The sequence below is a fragment of the Triturus cristatus genome, chromosome 1_1 (genome assembly GCF_964204655.1).
Source record: "Triturus cristatus chromosome 1_1, aTriCri1.1, whole genome shotgun sequence".
NCBI lineage: Eukaryota > Metazoa > Chordata > Amphibia > Caudata > Salamandridae > Triturus > Triturus cristatus.
In genome coordinates, this window is record NC_140579.1 from 29379477 (window position 1) to 29399314 (window position 19838).

Below are 19838 nucleotides of genomic sequence, written 5' to 3' on the forward strand. Positions count from 1 at the left end.
AGGTCTAATATTGGTCTGAGAGACCCGTCTTTTTTGGGGATAAGGAAGTATAGTGAGTATACTCCTGTCCCTTGTGGTTGCAATGGTACCTGTTCTATTGCATTCTTTTCTAGGATTGACTTTACTTCTTGCAGAAGTAGTGTTGTGTGTTCTTTTGACATTGGTCGGTGTTTGGGTGGTATGTTGGGTGGAGTAGAAGTTAGTTCTAGGCAATAGCCATATTGGATAATTTGTATTACCCACCGGTAGGAACTGTGATAATCTGCACCCGACTGATGTTATGTGGTCTGGGGGTAGTGTGTGAGAGTCACTGTTGGGAGGTAGAGGAGGGTCGGGTATCGTTACCTCTACGTCCTCTACCCTTGGTATTATTTCCTCCGTAGTTCCCCCTACCGTTCCCTCTACCAAAATTATTTTGTGTGGGAGAGGTGTAACTGTTCCCTGTTTGTGTTGTGTGACCTCTGCCTGCTCTTCTAAAAGAGGAGCGACGAAAAGAACTCCTATTAGACTAGAACTGCAAAGCTCCCATTGACTTTGCAGTATCGGTGTCTTTTTTCATTTTTTCTAAGATGTTATCTATTTGTGGGCCAAATAGTGCATCTTGGTTCAAAGGCTGGTTTAAAATGGTGTTCTGCACTTCTGGTTTGAAGCCTGAAATACGCAGCCATGCATGCCTGCGAAGCAGTACACTGGTGTTAATGGCTCTTGACGCCGTGTCTGCCGCATCTAATGCACACTTAATTGATGAATTTGTTATCACTTTACCTTCCTGTATTAAATCATGTGCTTGATTATTATAGGGTTCTGGAACATGTTGTATGAGTTGTTCTAATTGATCATAATGCGCTCTAACGTATCTTGCTAGTAGCGCTTGTGTATTTGCTATCCTCCATGAATTTGCTGCTTGAGAGGCTACCCTTTTGCCTGATGCATCTAACAGCTTTGACTCCTTATCAGGTGGTGGTGCTTCCCCTGATGTCTGGGAATTTGCTCTCTTCCTAGCATTTGCTAACACTAAGGAATCTAATGGTAGTTGCCCTTTGATGTAGGTTGGGTCTGAAGGAGCAGGCCTATATTTTCTCTCTATCCTTGGGTTGAGTATTCTCTGTCTCACCGGGTCCTTAAATATGTCAGGAGTATGTTTTACCATCCCCTTGAGCATGGGTAAAGTGCGTACTGATTTCTCTACTGTACTAAAAGTATTAAATAGGAAATCTTCCTCCACCGGGTCAGTATGCATGTCTACTTTAAAAAATGTAGCTGCTCTATCAACTAGTTGTTGGAAGGCTATGGTGTCGTCAGGTGGAGAAGGTTTAGTTGGGTATGGCAATGGTGTAGGCATGTTTGATGGTTCGTCCCCATAATCTGGGTCTTGCCAATCATCTTGTGGGGCCTCTTCTTCATCAGGGTCTATGTAATATTCCTCATCTTGAGGTATTTCCTGATCTTCCTCTATAGGTGTCTCTTGTGGAGGAATAATTTGTTCTTCCTCCATATGTGTGTCTTGTGGAGGTGTGTGTGGTAAGGGGGGAGGAGAAGGCTGAGAGGGAATAAGAGGTGTAGAAGGAAATGTAGTAGAGTCCTTTTTCTTGCTAGGAACTGGAGGTGGTGCTTCAGTGTCCAATTTCCTCTTATGTGCTATTATATGACCTGTTTGTGGGTCTATAGATAGCCTGTATTGATTTGGATCGATAGAATCCGGGAAAAATAGAGTTTCTTGTATTTTTTGACGTTTTGGCACCGAAATTTTGGAGCTGGAACCGTTCGGCTTCGAAGGAATGTCTTTATTTCCTTTTTTCGGATCGACGGGTTTTGGTTCGACGATCTTTTGTTTCAGTTCGACCGTTTTCGGTCGAATCGTTTTCGGCTCCGTGTTTTTCGGTTGGATAGCCTTTGTTTGGATAGTCTTTTTATTAGTGTCTTTCGGTTCTCGACTTTTCGGGTCGGAACCCTTTTCCTTGAGAGCCTTAGTTTTTATTGGCTTCGGGTCGACCTTAAGGGCTTTCGGTTCGACGATTCTCTTTTTCGGCTCAGTGCCACTGCTGCCGGCCGTTTGCCTCGGTTCCGTATATTTTTTCGGTGTCGAGGTTGAGGTATTTTTAGTGTCAAGGTGTGGTTTTGTCGGCACCGAGTCACTAGTTGATTTTACAGTCTTTTTCGGAGCCGAGCTTTGTAGCGGGGCTTCCAAACTTTTGTTTGGTTTCGGTGATTTTTTCAGAGCCGGACTCGATGGTGGGGCTTTCGAACGCTTATGCTGGTCTTGACGAAGGCCGGTTGGCGATGTCTTGACCTTGGCTTTATTCTCGGGTCGAGGGACGGGGCTTGTACTCACGTGTTGACCTGGTGCGAGTAGATCGTCTGATTCGGATTGATCCTCCACCGTCACGATCTGGAGATCATCTGGATCGTCTGCTTCTGAAAACACGCTTTCTGCGTCGCCCTCAAAGATGTCTTCAGGATCAGGTACAGATCTCTGCATGCTTTCTCGAATTGCTCTTCTGTTCCGGATAGTTTTCTTCTATCGGAACTGTGCGCAGGCTGAGCAATCCTCTTCTCGATGATACGGAGAAAGGCACCTATTGCAGACTGTATGATGATCACTATGTGGGAACTTAGACCCACATTGAGGGCATTTTTTAAATGGGGTCCGTTCCATGAACTACTGGACCACGTGGCGTCGAGAAGGCCCAAAGGCCCGATTCGACAAAAAAGTCTTGAAAACTGATTCTAATAAGTTAAAGGGTACCGAGCGTAGACAATACCGTCGAGTAAAAGTTGTTTTGACTAAATCTAATCTTACTTCGATCCGAAGTTATCGTAACACATCCGAACCCAATGGCGGAAAAAAACAATCTGAAGATGGAGGAGGATGCCCATGCGCACTTTGGTCCAGGGGAGGAGTCCGCTATTGCGATACTACAAAAAGACTCTTCCAGGACAACAACAAAGTGCAACCATCCGGACCCAACACTAGGCGGCGATCTATGCTAACTTATAAATTCAGCAGCTCACATGCCTCGAACAGAGGTGTTCAAAGCGAGGGGGTGCCTTAAGAAATGGGACAAAAAGTGGGGCAAATGGAATGCTTATTAAGGTGACCTATGTGTTTCCCCGTCAACAGAAATGGAACTGCAATGCACAGACATGCGATGATTGAATGCACCCTGATTGTAAAGGATACCTTTCCCTGAGGATTTCTGTGTATCATGAGATGTACCTGATATCATTCATAATTGCAAGTGACCTATTAATGTTAAAACCAATAAAAACAATTTTTAAAAAATGAAGAAGGAAATGAAGACTCAAAAGGGAATCGAGATGTGCTAAAGTTGACATCTGGTTAGGTGATGGGTAATTTTGTGATGGCACAAATGCCATCAGAGAGGGGATTGATGGAGCAAGGACTCGCACCTGCGCAATCGCATTTAAAATAGCAACTTGAAAGCTCACAAGCTAAGCATCTGCTTCGCTAAAACTAAAACAAGCTATTTACTAAATGCTAATGCGGGGAGAGTTATTATAAGTAAATGCGATTACAGTAGAGATAGGTGGTATACAGCGAAATCATTTTATTTTGATTTTAATTTGTTTTTCTTTGACCTCTTTATTAGTTCGTATTTGGGCCTTCGGGCAGGACTGAAGCCTGTACCACACGTGACTTTCACGCAGGCGCAGTAATAACATGCCAGAAGCCATGATGTTGTTTCTTGAAACCCATCAAAGGCCATCTTCGCTACATGTCCTGGGAACCTGATGGACATCCTGCACGTTGAAGAGATGAATGTCATATGTATACTTTTCCCTGATAAAGATGTGAATACGGGTGGGAAATAAAGCTTGGGAATAAGAATTAAGGGGCGGGAACATTAAACAAAGAGCCAAAGAAAATTATTAAAACTTAGCATGGTGTGCTGATCATCCCCCCTTGCTTGTCCAATCAGAATTAGGGGTTTCATGAAGTTGAAACATTTAGGGGTGGTACATGCCATTGGAAAGGTATAATTGAGGTAGTTTAGTTAGTTTGACACACCTCGTGATCCTGGGATGCTGTCCGAGAGCTGAACGAATGCCGAAGAAGAATCGATATTGCAGACTTTGAATTTGAGCAAATTAATTAGAAGATTATCGCGGAAGAATCGAGGAGGAAGATAGTGTCAAAGGGGGGTGCGACGCAGGCGTCGGATCTAGAAGAGGTCATCTGTCCTGTCCTGAATCCTGTCCAGAACCTGTCCTGAAGTCTTTGTCATCTGAGCTGTCTCAGGGGACCCTTCCAATTTCCTTGGCCAAGGGGTTGGTTTCCACACCATTCTAGGTAAATATACTTCTGTGTAGTATGTAATTTGTACTGCTCTCTCTATCCTCTTTTTCTTGAGTATTGTTATTGAGAAACTTTGTTTTAATATAGGCGACTGATTAATAAATTAATTGACTTTCTTTCCTCGGAGAAACTGAGTTCATACTGTATTATTGATTTTGGCTCACATGAACTTAACTAGATAAAACAAGTAAGAAATATAAACTTTGTCATATCGCCATAAACTAAATTACAACTAATAGGTCCATTGACCAGAGTAAAGAACTTATTGATCAGTGAAAATTAGTTAAAATATTGACAGGTAAACAATCTCAAAAAGCATCTATAAAAATGGACCCCAAGAGGTATTTACTAGCCTATGTGAATGTGTGTTTATGGGCCCAGGTGAGTATTTTATGTTTGAGTGCCTGAGATTGGTAACCCGCTGGATCACCACTGAAATATCACCTAAAAGATTTTGTTTTCTAAGAATAAAAGATTTTGTTGAAAAATATGTCTATAAGAGTTTTTAATTGTCTTCAGGGCACTACGCACTCGTTCTACAATGTGACCTGGGACTATAAGCAGGGCTTTAAGTGGGACCATCAGTTCTTAAAAGCAGGTGCTGGCAAGGGTCTAAAGGTAAAAAGGGGGGGGGGAGGGGGGGGGGGGGATTTGATACTTCTGATGTGACTTTAAAGAGTAATTTTTAGGTGGTGACTGGACAGCGCAAGCGCTGCTCTGTCAGCCATGCTGTATTGTATTATGTACTTGAAGCCCCGCCCACTCTCCGCCCATGTTGTTCATTGGCTTGTGTCATTGTCCTTCGTAAATGATGGCTTCTGATTCATTATTAGGCTTGTTAGTCCCTCCTTAGTACCTCCCATGAGGACTTGCCCTTTTACATCGGTTGTTACACAGTAGGTCTTATTTAGTCTGTAAGTACTATTTTTTTAATGACTTTCTCTTACTGCAGGTGGGTCTCTCGTGTGCAGCTGTGACCACCAGGATTGCTTATTTAACTCGTAGCAAACGGGGAGCTCTTCGGGGGCCATGGGAGACAGAAGGTGCCAACTGAGCGATGTCTTCAAGCATTTGGAATGCAATAGGTCTCGCATTTGCAAGAGTTTAAGCTATTGGCATTGTAAATGACAATGCTATTTATTTATGTTTTAAAAACCAAAACATAAATAAAAGGAATTGTCATTTAACAATGCCAATAGCTTGTTATGTTGTATCACTTTATTCGATATAAAAAATATCATAAAAGTATGTACATTTACGAACATCCTAAAATTCATTTATATACAACGATGTTAAAAGATTTAAAAAGAAAAAGTGATTAAAGACAGGTAATAAAACAGAACAATTCGAGATGTATCAGGGACGAATGCTCATGGGTCTCCAGTGACCGCAGTCTTATGAGATTTTAACAGTTTAGAACGGATTAGCCAGGCACACCCCAAAAATTTGGCTACCCCGCATACCACCACCAGGGACGAAGCATCAGTAGAGAGGCAGCGAAGTGCCACCCTGTAATTCTAAAACCCCAGATTCCTGCAGATGGGTCTGAGCCACTTCTTCCTGGCCGCCCTATACATTGGGCATGCAAAGAGGAAATGGGGGATGGTTTCATTAGGGGTAGGGCACCCAGGGCAGTCAGCAGGTGTCAAAGGCTGACCATTCCACCCTGCAACCCAGGAGTTGAGTGGGAGGGACCCGAACCTAAACTTCATATAGAGCGTTCTATCGCGGGGGCATTGGATGTAATCAAGGTATTGCTCAGATTTTGCCGCCAGCTTATGCTCAAGGAACAAGTTAGTGAGGGAACCTCTCTTAGGGTTTCTTGCTTCCTCTCCCTTTACCCAGGCCCAGTATGCTTTTTTGATGACTTGCTTTGGCGGTGGGGTCTGGTTAAGCCATTCCCCACCATAGCCAATATCAGTCACCAAACGCTTAAGGTTGAAGAGCCATTTAATCTTGGTACCTGTGTTTAGCTTGATGATCTCATCCAAGGCGTCAGCGTATCTAGCCAGTTCAGGGGTGCGTCTCAGGCGGACCCAAAAGAGCAGTGGACGTAATCTTGCGATGTCCCTGATGGGATTTTTGCCCAGATCCATACGTAGCGGTAGCAGGGGAGTGGAGAGAGGGAGAGAAACCAACCCTCTTCAGAAAGTGGTTCTCTGATGCCAATAGCTCAAACTCGTGCAAATGCGAGACCTATTGCATTGCAGATGCTGGTTTAGTTTTATATAGCGCAAACATGAGCACCTTACACAAGGACATATTCATGTTTTAAATCACAGGATGTTGAGCCGACGTGGGGCTCGAACCCGCTTTCTCAGCTAAAAGTTGGCAGCTCTCGCCTTAGCCACAACCTGGCCCACAAGAACGGAAGCATTTTCAATATTATATACAACCAAGTCATAGTTGCTGCTTATTTATCTTATGCAACTTACAACCATTGAAAAAGCCAATAGTTTGGGCTTGTTGTCGGTGTAATGTTACTTGTTGTGTTTTATATCTTGATGAATGGACAGAAGCAGCAAAATACCATTGGGGCAGTACACTATGCTGAGCACAGATTTTTAGCTTAAGTGATTTAAGCCACGCCCTCAATTACATCGGTCACGCTCCTGTGGGAGCCTCCCCCAGTTTTTTCATCCCACTTAAAAGCCCTGACTATTAGAATAGCCTTTTAGAGTATTCATAGACTGCTGAGGACTAGATCACACTGCTGGAGTCCTGTAGCAGTGACAGGACAATGCCAAAGCCTCTGACTGCATGGGGTTTATGACACTGAAGTGCAAGGAGCAAGCTTGCCTTATTCTGTCAAGAGGAAGCTCTTCCTCCTGGTAGGAAGCACACTCTGATAGAAAGGTTCTCCCACAGCTTGGCGGAGGTTTGCCTTGTCAAGGAGAGGGCGGTTCTTGCTGCAGAAAGGAAGCTCGTATTGTCAGGTGGACTTTCTTCATGGCACAAGTCCACCTTGATGATGAGAAGCTTGCTCTGCCCTGGAAAGATTTCACATTGTCTGGTTGAACCTAAGCATGCAGAGTGTAATATTGTTTTCTTGGGTGCCTCCCATCCCTGCTAGGAGAAGCTTTCCTAGCCAGAACCCTGACCTATGTACATAAAGTCTCCTTACCAGAATGCACTTCTCCTTTAGGATGCGCACCTCCGGCTTTACACGGTTCAGAAGGCTCAGGATCTGCTCATTTCCCTTCAGGAACCCACACTTGGGAGCTACGGAGGACAAGAAGATGGAAGATACATCAGGTAGGAATGTGACCTGTAAAGGTAAATATCAATACATGGACACCAACATAACAAAATGCTAGTGGCAGCAAGATCTTGTGCTCTATGGCATCCTACATCACCTTCCTTAACAGATAGGGCTGGCTCCTCATAGCCTGGGGCTCCGAGAGCCCTCCTTTTCTCTTGCTGCTGTTTTCATGATTTGGGACTAGGGGTAGCATAGGCTGAGTCAGTGCTAGCACAGAGCGGCTACTGCTACCTCTCGTGACCCCATCCATATAACTGGAAAAAAGAGGAATAGCATATGTAGGAAACTGGCTCTGTATGCACTATACAAAATTGAGGTATAGTGCGCACCGAGTCCAGTGGATCCCCAAAGTTATAGCAGAGGTAAAGTAGATAATACCTTACTCTTGTGGTAGTGTGGTTGAGCATTCAGGCTTATCAGAGGGTAGTGGTAAGCATTTGTTGTACACATTCAGGCAAGAAATGATGTCACACACTCAAATACTGAATCCAGACCAATGGTTTGTACAAAAAGTACTTATTTTGTGGTTATATTTCTAGAACCAAGATTTACTCAGTAGCAGGTAAGGTATACTTTTCAAAATACAGTGAACACTGGTTTTGTAGACATATTCAGAGAATATTGAGAAAACGATTTGTAAATTGTTCAAAGGCACTTGTAATTACTTTCAGATTACTTTTCTAGTTTGGCATGAAACAGAGTCCTAACACAGTTTAAGCGACGCAGGACATCAGTAAACAGGGTAACTCTTTTAAAGGCACTAAGCTACTGTTGTTGCAGTACAAGACAGTTCAACACTTAAAAGATTTTTCGGAGAAAACCCACCATACAATCCTATGGTGAAAAACGAAGCGTTAGGTTTACAGGTAAATAAATGGTTTTAGGATTGGAGTTTTGAAGGGTTGGGGGTTAGAACCAAGGTTCAGATTGGCACTCAAGGGGCACCACCAGCGACACTAGAGCGGCTTGGTGCCAATGTTAGCCAATTTGGCACCTCGGCTGGTGGCTGCTACTGGGCAGGTCACTCAGTCTTGGGAGGCAAGCTCCTGGGGTTAAGGTAAGGGCAAAGGAGGTCCCAGGTTAGCACCACATCCACACCACTAGCGGCGCAAGGGCAGCCGGGTGCAGGGTGCTCAGGAGATGTCAGGAGCCCAATGCTTTCCTATGGATGATGTCGGTTGAGGAAAAGGACTGTAGGCTGGAGCCAGAAGACTCGAAGGAAAACAATGACTGGGGGATGAATTTGAAGAGTTCCTGGACACCAGGACACCGTTGGTTGGGCACCACAGGACTCGGTGCAGGTGTGTCTTTCGTGTCGGGATCCAACGCTGGAACACAGATCAGGATCGCCGGGGGGACCGCACTAGGGTGTTGGGCCACTCGAACTTGGGCCTTGGGTGTAGGGTGCAGAGTGATGAGGACTCGCAAATCTGGCTGGCTCTGGAGTCCTGGCTTTGGTTGATGTTGGACAAGTCAGGTGTCCACAGGAGATCAGAGTTCTCTAGGAAGACAGGGCAGGTCACCAGGGTTCTTGGATGCTGCTGGCTGTAGAACACACCGGGTTCAGCTTGCATGGGTTTCAGAGCAGGAGACAGGCCGGTAGGGCTGAAAGCAAAGCAGTTGTCGTCTTCCTCCTCTTCTGCAGCACAGCTGTTCGGTACTTCTTGTCACGTCGAATCAGAAGAGGCAAGGTTCAGGGGGTGTCCCTAAATACTAGATTTAGGGGTGTTGCAGGGTTGTGAAGGTTGGGACCAATGGGTCCCTTCCCTGGGGTGTCTAAATCACCTAATAAGCCACCCTCCAGTGGGAGTGGGGGCAAAGGCCTCTTCTGATTGGAGGGGTCTCCTTATCTTCAAGATGGCGGGGACTGAGAGATGGCCTTCACTTTGCCTCTTCCACCTGAGCAGTGGGGTTGGGAAAGATGGGCCCACCTCTCTTTCTGGCTAGGTTTTCCCACTGGTTCTCATGCCCAAAGTGGGGGTTTGAACCGGTGGGAGCCATTTGCTGATAGTAGCAAAAGGCTGGGATAGCTAACAAAGATGGATGGCATGCCTTTGATGTTCCCTCTTTGTGAACACTGCCCTTCCTGGGGGAGGAGGCATGACACCTCTGCCAAGGATGTGCTTTGTTTCCAGACTCTACCCAGGGATCCAGAAACCTGTCTGGTGGTGGCAGATGGCTGGGAGTCAGTCAGAGCCCACACCAGGGTAGGTCTTTTTTCAGGGGGCATCGCTAAGATGACCTCGAAGTGCATTTTTCATTAAATCCCACATTGGCATTATTGTGGTTTTAATGTGCTGGGAAGTTTGATACCAAACTTTCCAGATTTCAATAAAGGCATCATGGAGCTGTGGAGTTCGTGTTGACTAACTCCCAGCCCATGCACTCAAAATCGCTCCACTTTACTTACAATGACAGTGAATAGCACAGACACTGTAGGGGCATATTGCTCCTGTGGCTATACCCTCACCTGGGTATGGTGCACCCTGCATTTAGGACTAAGGCCTGCTAATGGGGTGACTTACCAGTGCCACAGGCAGTGTTGGTGGGCATGGCACCCAGGGATGTGTGCCATGTTGACTTCAGTTTGGTCTGCACCACAACACGCAGCCTGCCAGGGCATTGTAGGTGTGTTAAGGGGCGGGGTCTCTAAGGGTGGTACTGTACATGATGCAGTCCTCAGAGGCCCTCTCTGGTCACAAGGCCCTTGGTACCAGGGGTACCTTTTACAAGGGACTTACATGTGGCCCAGAGCTGTGCCAACTTGGGTACAAAGTCAAACGAATTAAACATTTTTTCGAAATTAAGTACAGGGCCTTCTGCAGTCCAATATTTGTGCAGCGCCAGTTGTAGGCACATGCATGATGCAGCATTGGGTGCCTCGTTCTGGCATGAAGTTCTGGGTCCTTGTGGATCAGAGTATGGACAACTGGTGCAAGCAGACCTGCAACAACCTTGGAAATATTTTGAACAAATATATAGGTCTGTGAGAGTCTGGGTCCAGAGTGGTAGCCCACGTTTGGTGAGAAACAACAGCAAGTGGGAGTCCACTAATGAGGCAAATTTCTTGTCGAATTCTACCAGGAACCAGTTGAAGCTGAAAGTCTTCCCAGAATTTAGGCCTCAGATTGTAGCCCTAACCTCTTCCTCAGAAGTCGGAGCCTTCAGTCTCTCGTTCATTTGGTTATGGTTTTTTTTTTTATTTATTTATTTATTTATTTTTTCGCCGGGACACTTCCGAGTAGCTGTGCGCTCAATAAATTAAAAATAACATAACATAACATAATGCTTTATTTGGATATAAAAATAACCTTAAAAGAACACCTCGAAATTACAGCAACAATACATGGGACAATAATTATTAAAATCTTCAAATTACTTTAAAAACTTCACTGATGAGTGAATAATAAAAAGCAGAATGTGCAAACAACAATGACAGTGACATATAAAATGCATTCGATTTCGGGTCTTAACAATCAGCCATAAATGCAATCCAATGTTTTGTAAAGTAACAGCAGAATATACAGTGTAGTCAAATAGGATCAATTTTAGCAGCATAAAAAGGGTTGCAGTGTGATACGGAATAGCTCCTAAAAAGATAGCGTAATGGCAAGCCATTCCCGTTACTATCTGAAGGTGAGGTATGCATGTCGTATGAAGATTGTAAAAGCAATATTTAGAGCTATGTTATCTGGTATTAATGCTGCAATAATTGCTTGTCTACACGACCGGATTCCCAGCCTGTTCCACTCAGATTTCAATTTAAGTCTACGTTGTGACATAAAAGTGGGACAAAGGCACACTATGTGAACCAGGGTTTCAGGAGTCGTGCCGCACCCTCTGCACATTACTCCCGCTGACAGACGGCGCCAGGCGGGCATGTCGTTTAAAAATTGCCATTCGCCCAGTCGACAGCCATAAAACTAAGTTTTAGGTGCAAGGAATAGGTACAGGATAAGTAGGAAGCGGGGGATAGGCGACCATACGAACTCATTGTGGCCCACGCGTGTCTGCGTTTGGCAAAGTGAGCTTTGTCAATAAGTAGGGACCTTGTTCGAATACATTTCTTAATGCTAGTTTTAAATGCTGACCTACTGGGGTTAAGGTCCCATAGAGCACCCGCAGACAGTTCTTGGATTGAATCCTTAAATAGACGGCTATAAGAGCCGCGTGGGTTTTTCTGGGAAATGTCCAACCAAATTAAAGACTCCAATGAGCTTGTGTCTGCTTGTCTCAGTTTGTGGCACAGATTTAAATACAATCCTGTGCCAGAAATTTCATAATTTAATAGGCCTAGTTCAAGTCGAATCTGGGCTGCTTTGGTTATGGTTGTTGCACGTAGAGATCTATGAGTAGGGGGATTTGCTTGCTTGATCTGGGGAGGGGGCAGAGCTTTTAACGCTCTGTAGTAAGTTGCAAATGCTTCAGAAAAGTCTTTCGCAGTCATCATATCATAACCCCCTGGGCCTTCAGGTTAGGAATGACCGTGGGGGACTGTTTCTTAGTAGCCAGTGAAGTAGTTTGCCTGGAATATCACCTGTCTCACATCCATCGCTGCGAAGCCATCCGAAACCCTGTAGCGGGGCCCATGAAGAAGTTATGCAGTTGTGCATGTTTTAACTATGCTTCCGCTATTTGGTCGGTCTGCCCTCAGCTTTGGATCTTGTGAAATGACCTGGGCAATTTCTATCTCCAACTCTACGATGGTGGCGTCCCTGAGCCTCTTCTGGTCTCAAACACAAGTCATGGACCAACTCCTAATCACGACCTTGAAGGCTCCCACAGGGTGGCTGCAGATTGTACCGAATTGGTATTAAGTGCAAAAAAGTTGTCTGCATCCCGTCTTAGGGCTGCATTGAAATCATTGTGCGTCAGCTACCATGCATTTAACCTCCACATGCTCTGTGGCCTTTCGCTGTTGACTTAAAAGCATAGAATTATAAATAAGTGATCTGAAAACCCCCTCTGTAGAACATTTATGCCTACGAAGTTGTGGGCGTCCAAGGTGGGGAAAAGGAATGCTTAAAAACAAGCCATAGACACCAAAGAGAGTTCCCTCTCTGAGCCACTTACCTTTATTTTCCGACAAGCAGAAAAAAAAAGTGAAAACCAAATTCTAATTATGGCTCTAATTATGGCTATAATTTAAATATGTGCATAATACTGTGCTTTGTTTTCAGCCACGAACAATCAACCAATGGCCTCATATGGGTCCCTGCTTTATGTTACTGATGCTACCAAGAAGAAATGTAACTTCTTACTCTCTTTCTTCTCTTCCTTATCCGTTTCCATCTTAGTGGATCCCTAGATGGAAATAGGTAATGAGAGACTGTCAGGGATCTATCAAGGGAGGTATGGATAGATTAGACGCACTGCACATGGTATGATCACTCAAGTTTGCTCACCTCATCTTTTGGAGGAGGGTCTGGAATAGGAATATCCAATTCCGCATGAATTAATGTTAGGTCAGAAATATTCAGAGCGTCCTCCTGAAAACAAACACTGATCAGTACAAACAGATTCATTGTTAACACAAATACATGTGATGCAGAGGTGAGGAGAGCACCAACACCAGCAATCACAATGTGGTGACATCACAACAGGGGGCATACACAGGTCAGTGTGTGTGAAGCCCTGTCCTAGAAACATGACCAGATACAATAAGAAAAATAGTGACGATTTCTTAACTTCTTAAGAGTCTATAAATCAGGTCTTACAATATTCCATGAACAGAAACCACAATATTAACACAGACATCAGCTATAAGTTTAAACAAAGGAACATTAATTTGCTCACCTCAACTTATATACATGCTTGAATTCAATTATGAAAGGCGATCATAGAATGGAAGTAAAATACAACCTCTATGCCGTTTTTGTTAGTTCATCCAATACTTCTAAACGTTGCACTTCAAGACAAGGATTAACATTTAAGGCTAAGCCAACAATAAGAAAAAACATCTATGCACAAGTCTAACAGGGATTTAGGGTGAGAATAAGGATTGTGATTTATGTACTGGCTGTCCCCGAGTAGTCCCAATCCCACAAAAGGAATGGTATGAAGACATATAAGCACTCTGAGAAAGTAAAGGTCTTCCAACAGTTTGTAAAATAGAAAACAGACACAGTTAAAAGGCTCTTTAACTGATGCTTTTGGTCCTCAAAGTTTCTTTTTTCACAATGTAGGCTTAATGAGAGAAAAATGTAAAAGTGATTTTGTTTTTATCAATAAGCTTTTGGGTTTACTCAGAGCATCCAAACAAAAATTATTCATCAAGTATAAAAAAAAATGTGGAGCAGTTACAATTTGCTTTTTTTGAATGGCCATACTACTACTTTAGCTGTCTCACCAGGCTCATGTTTTCCCCAAAAAAATCATAATAAAAAAAATACATATAGACTTTTGGCTAGCCCTCTTCATCCAGTGTTATGTTCAAGCATTATTCACATTTTGTTTCCACACACCACAGCATGTGTCAACGGGTCATTCACTTCAGCCATTGGATCTTTTCACTAATGGCATTTTGCTTGTGTACATGTGCACAGCTACCTAAAATGTAGTCCACTTCACTACTGGGGCTGGAGGGCTAATAGCTACTTTAATTTCATAATTTGTTTTAGTCCATTTTTGCAGTGGTCATTTTTCACTGTTTCACATAATAAATACATATACATACACACACACACACACACCACTTTTAGATGCCGGTCTTTTTTTACTCTTTATTACTTTGAAACTTTTACTACAAGCTTCACGATTTCAAAAAGAATAAACACCGCTGACTTACTTAAGCCATAACAGTTGGTATTGCCAATGCTTTTTATTATTTGGACTGACTGGCAAGAGATTCTGTATCACTACACTGGGAGGCTAATTTATATATAGGCAGGCGGCCAGTTTCTCCACCAGGGAGATGGAGTAAATTACTCAGTTGCCATGACGGAGGTGTCGCCCGCCTAATCTAGAAAGGACAGCCAAGCTGGCAGTCATTTTGACAGCGTTGGCAGGAATTGCTGTCAAGGAGGTTCCTGTCAATGGCATCTACAGTTTGGTGCAGGGCTCTGTCAAGATGATGGTGATGTGCCGAAAACTGTTTTCTATTTTCAAAAAGAAAAGCTTGAAGCCTGCTTTTAAATTTGGCGGGCAGACCTTTATCTTGACCACAAAAAACAAACGGCATAATTTTAAATTAACTTCATAATAGTAAATAATCTTTGTAGGACTGCGAGTAAAGTAATCAGAAAGTCCTTGGGTCAGATTTAAATGCGGAATTACTCTCTCCCCATGGTGGAGGGGCCAACCATCAAATTTAGAAATGACAGCCAAGCAGGTGGTCCTTTAGAATGCATGGACAGAACTGCTGAATGCATATCGCTGTTTGGTGCAAGGCTGTGTCATCATTACACAGCCCTGTACCAAACAGTTTTCTTTTTTTATTTTCAAAAAGAAAATCCAGAAACGTGATTTTCTATTTGAAAATACAAAAAGTAATGCTCCCCTCGACATGGGAGTCATTACTTGCTTTTTACTGTCCCTCACTGCCAGGGTTTGCCTAGCGGTGACAGACTAATAAAAAAAATTACTACATGTCCACTTAGCATGATTGGGTGGGCGGACATATAGCCATTTCTCGAACAGCCATTACTCGGAGACGTTTGGCAATAGTGGAGATGGAGCAGTTTCAGCCGTGGCAAAACTTATGGTCCACCAGCAATTAAATTTGGCGGGTGAACTTCTATATTGGTGGGGAGGGAACTTTGTTGCGATGGAGAACCCTCTCCGCCAGCATAAAAATCAGGCAGTTTGTCACCAACTCATTCTTGCAAGAGAAGCAGTCTAATCAAACATTTAAGTGTTTCTGCATACGAATAGCAATTCTTTGAATAACCAAGACTACTAAAGAGGAGCCCACAATGAACAGAGAATTTGTGAACCTGAATGTCAAGATATTGATCGTATTTAAAATGTCAGGATGAGTTATTGGCACAATGACATATGTGATGTTTGATAAACTGCCATTGCAAAATGTAACCTCCAAATAAAGAATAATAAGTATATAATAATATGCATGCCAATGCTTCTGCCTTCATATATTACACTTGATTGCTCCCGTCACATGGTGGAAGGTTTTTCCCCTATCGCTCATTGCTATTTACATATATACTTCAGATGGTATTAAGTTAAACTACTACTGAACATTTAAGTTGCGCCTAAAACAGCACAACAAATTATGAAAGATCTGGCTGGTTCACTTCCAGAATATCATGCGAATGGCCGAACACTCAGAGATGCACCTCCTTTTTTTTCGTGATTTTACAGCGTCAGTGCAGGCCGCTCACAGGGAATACCTTCAAGTAAAAAAGAAATTGCAAAAGGAGGGCATCAAGTATGCTATGCTATTTCCAGCCAAACTCAGGATCGTTTACAAGGGAACACAAAAGATATGCACCACTCGTAAACTAGCAACGGAATATGTGAAGCAGATCACGGGCCCACGGCAGCCCGACCAGGAGAAATAAGCAGGCCATGACAGTACTCCCCAGCAGGTGGCTCCAAGAGTGGGTGGCTCCAGCTGGCTGATGAGAATAGAGATGGTTGTACTGACTACAACCCTGCTGGAATAGGGGCCACCCGGGCTGGGTCCGAACAATTAGTAAGTACTATTTTGAACAGGCGTGGCGCTGCTGCGATGAAGTAAGAGACCCTAGTGAGGGCACTGAGGCAGGTGAACCACCATGGACCGTGCACATGGTGTATCCGCCCAGACTACTTGTCTGTTGGTTTCATGCCCAAATAGCGGTGAATCAGCTCCCTGGTTGCCTCCGTCCACCAGGAGGTTAACCGGGTGACTAGCTGCCGCACCCCCACCCCCTTGGGCGATCCCCACTCCACATGGGACATGTCTCGATTATGGTATAGACTCTTAATAAACTGCATCAGAGAAGTTCAGTTACCTAGGGAAGATGCCTTTAGCAAGGTTGGGTTGCTGAAGTGAGAGGGGGTGGGAGGTTTGTTTGTTTCATATTATATGCCTACACATGTATAATCACGGATAGTGCCAGATGTGATGACATGCCCAGAATGGACACACACACATGTGCAGATAAAGTAGACGTTTAAACCACCACGATCTGAACCATTACTTATAACATGGAATGTACTGGGGCTCAATAATCCCAAAAAGATTAGACAAGTGCTAGCCTATCTGGATAGGCATAAGGTGCACATAGCGCTGTTGCAGGAGTCGCACCTCAGGGGCAGGGCTATAGAGATGGTGGGAGCCAGGTGGGCGGGATACTAGGTGGCTACTACTTCCTCCAACTATGCAAGGGAGGTCATGCTATTGATCAAAAAAGGGATCCCATTTGAGAAAACATACTCCGAGATCGACAAATACGGCCGGTATGTGATCGCACAGGGCACAATATATAGCACAACGTTGACCATCTAGAATACCTATGGTCCCAATGTGGACGACCCAGAGTTCTATGCGCACGTTTGGCGCCGGCGAAGGGCATTGCGGCCTTCGGCGACAATATGGTGCGGGGACATGAACCTATACTTGGATCCTAACATGGACAGATCAGCTAGAGGGAATTGAGTGGAAAACAGTTGGCGCAGCTGATGCGTAATGAAATGGAGGACTTTGGCCTCATTGACATTTGGAGACTCAGACATTCAGTGAGAGGGAGAGTACCTATATCTCATCAGTCCATGTTTCCTGGTCCCGCTTAGATTACTGGCTTGGGACAAGCGGGTTGAACACTTGGATGCAAAATATACACCACCTGCCACAAAACACTATCTGATCACGCACAGGTGCTAATAGCGCGGTCTATCCCAACGCACGCGCTTCGACAGTTCCAGTGGCGCCTACACCCAACTGAGCTCTTCGACCCAATTTTCAGGGAGCCGTGAGGAAAGCTATAGTGGAATACTTAGCCATAAATAAAGATTTGGTGGATTGCGCTGGGGTCCTTTGGGAGGCCTTCAAAGCCACCATTCGGGGAGGTATGCATGGGTACGCAAACAGGGGTTTTAAGGGACATCAGCACTCCGTTAAAGAAACTGGAGAACAACTTGCAGGAGTATGAGGGCGTCCCCAAGGCAAGCACCCTGGCACTCATAAGGGAGCAAATCTCCGAGTACGTGACTATGAGAGAGCAGGAATCGCGCCATCTGTCCTGTAGGCACATGGCGCGTGCGTATGATGGAGCTGGCAGACCGAGGTGTCATTTGGCTATGTCGTTGAGAGCTCCGTGGGCGCAGTCACATGTGACCAAGATAGATGGGCCCAATGGTACACCTTGCTAGGACACCCCCCCCCCCCGCTACTGGTGCGAAATTCTCTGCTTTTTAAGCCCAAATATACGGCTCTCACGAAGGGGCGGTAGAGGCCGAGATATCAGGCTATCTGGAAAATATCGATCTGGTGTGGCTATCAAAGGGCCAAAGAGAATACTTGACACAACCAGTCACAGTAGAGGAAATTAAGGAAGTAATAAGTATACTGCCCAACAATGAAGCCCCGGGCTTAGATGGCTTGTCAGGCGAATTCTATATGGAATACGCAGATCTCGTGGCCCGAAACTTGCTTAGGATGTTTGAAGAAGCATCCGACAAGCAAGTGCTCCCCTTGTCACATAGGGAGGCCCCTTTGATAACCATTCTAAAGCCCGACAAGCCCCCGAACAAATGCTCCTCATATCGGCCGCTATCGTTAACACAGATACGAAAATACCGGCCAAAATATAAGCTACCAGACTGCAACCACTGCTCATCAACATGACCCTACCAGATCAATCCAGCTTCATCCCTACTCGCTCAACAAAGCAGAATCTACGAACTATCTTTGAGCTATTCCATCAGCTTGACACCTCTTTGAAAGCCGCGGCAGTCTTGCTAGATGCCGCAAAAGCGTTAGATTCAGTTGAATTGTCCTACTTGTTCGCTATGTTACTCCGGATGGGGGTGCCCCCTGCCTTCCTCCTCTGGGTCCCCTTATTATATAGCGCTGCTGCGGCTCGACCCAGGATAAATGGGATTACATTTGGGGCAATACCCATACACAGAGGTATGAGACGAGGCTGCCCGCTGTCGCTGATCCTCCATCGCTAGAACCTATGGCGGGCGTTATACGTCAGCAACATGCGGCAGCCGCACTACGTTTTAAACTCTGACCACTAGCGATCTCGATGTACACAGACGATATGCTCGTTTAAGTTCAGGAACCAGATCTTTACCTGGACACGATCATTCTGGAATATATCTGTTTTGAGCGGTTGTCGGGCCTCAGCATAAACTGGGAGAAACCTTTTTTTGGTGCCCCTCACTACCTGCACAACACCCTGCGAGCTGGAGTTCCCATTGGTGTGGCACAGTGATCCAGTAAAATATCAGGGGGATTTGGATTCATAGGGACACTGAAGTGGTGGTTCGATATAACTAAGGTAGAACGCATTCCCAATTAGAAAAAAAGGTACGCAGATGGTCACACCTGCCACTCTCCCTTGCTTATAGAATTGCCATCACGAAAATGATAATCTTGCCAAAATGTCTCAATCTATTCAATACAGTTCCAATTACCCTTACACAGGGGTTCTTTAAATCGCTTAATTCCCTCTTAATAACCTTGAGCAGGGCAGGCAAACAACCATGGAATCATGGAGGATACCAACTCTCCCGTTCGAGAAGGGTGGATTTGCAGCCCTGGATATGTGACTATACTACTAATGCACTCAAGCTCAGTACGCACACTATTCGGTCTCTCCCCCTGACTTTACACCACACCTAGCAATCGAACAGGATGCTGCACACCCAGTTCCAGCCTTGATTCCGCACGCTATAAAGACTAATAGATCCATGGAAATCAGCACTATTCATTGCACTACTAAGGCATGGCAACAGTTGGGACACAGAGCACACTGAACTCTGCTGCATGCGATGGCATTACCTTTAGTTCTGTATTCTAAACAATGGGATTAACCATCAGGGGGTACAAAAAGGAACGTTACAAATTACAGGTCATGTGTATTGCCTACAATGGTGGGAAGCACATAGTGTTTCTTAAATACCCCTCACACACCAAAAGGGCTCTTGGTGTCATGCTTCATCTGAGGCTCGTCTCTTGTAGTCACTCAACTCTGTGCAGTTCCTCCGTAAGTGGAGAAACTGCAGGGGAGGTCGTCACATAGGTGGCGAGGGTGGAAACTGTCGTAAACACACAATTTTTGGCAGTTGGTTTGAAATGTGTTGTGG

At 44.7% G+C, this 19838-nt stretch overlaps 1 protein-coding gene across 2 annotated transcripts in view; it reads right to left on the reverse strand.

Annotated features, from left to right (window-relative positions):
• Positions 1–19838, reverse strand: part of LOC146869227 (proteasome activator complex subunit 2-like) — a 192108-nt gene that overhangs the window by 138683 nt on the left and 33587 nt on the right. For both annotated transcript variants that reach the window (XM_085644641.1, XM_085644721.1), the window contains 3 exons: positions 12986–13069; positions 12842–12884; positions 7443–7540 (listed from right to left, as the gene is read on the reverse strand). In XM_085644641.1, coding sequence (XP_085500767.1) covers positions 7443–7540; positions 12842–12884; positions 12986–13069 — 225 coding nt within the window. The remainder of the gene's footprint in view (positions 1–7442; positions 7541–12841; positions 12885–12985; positions 13070–19838) is intronic.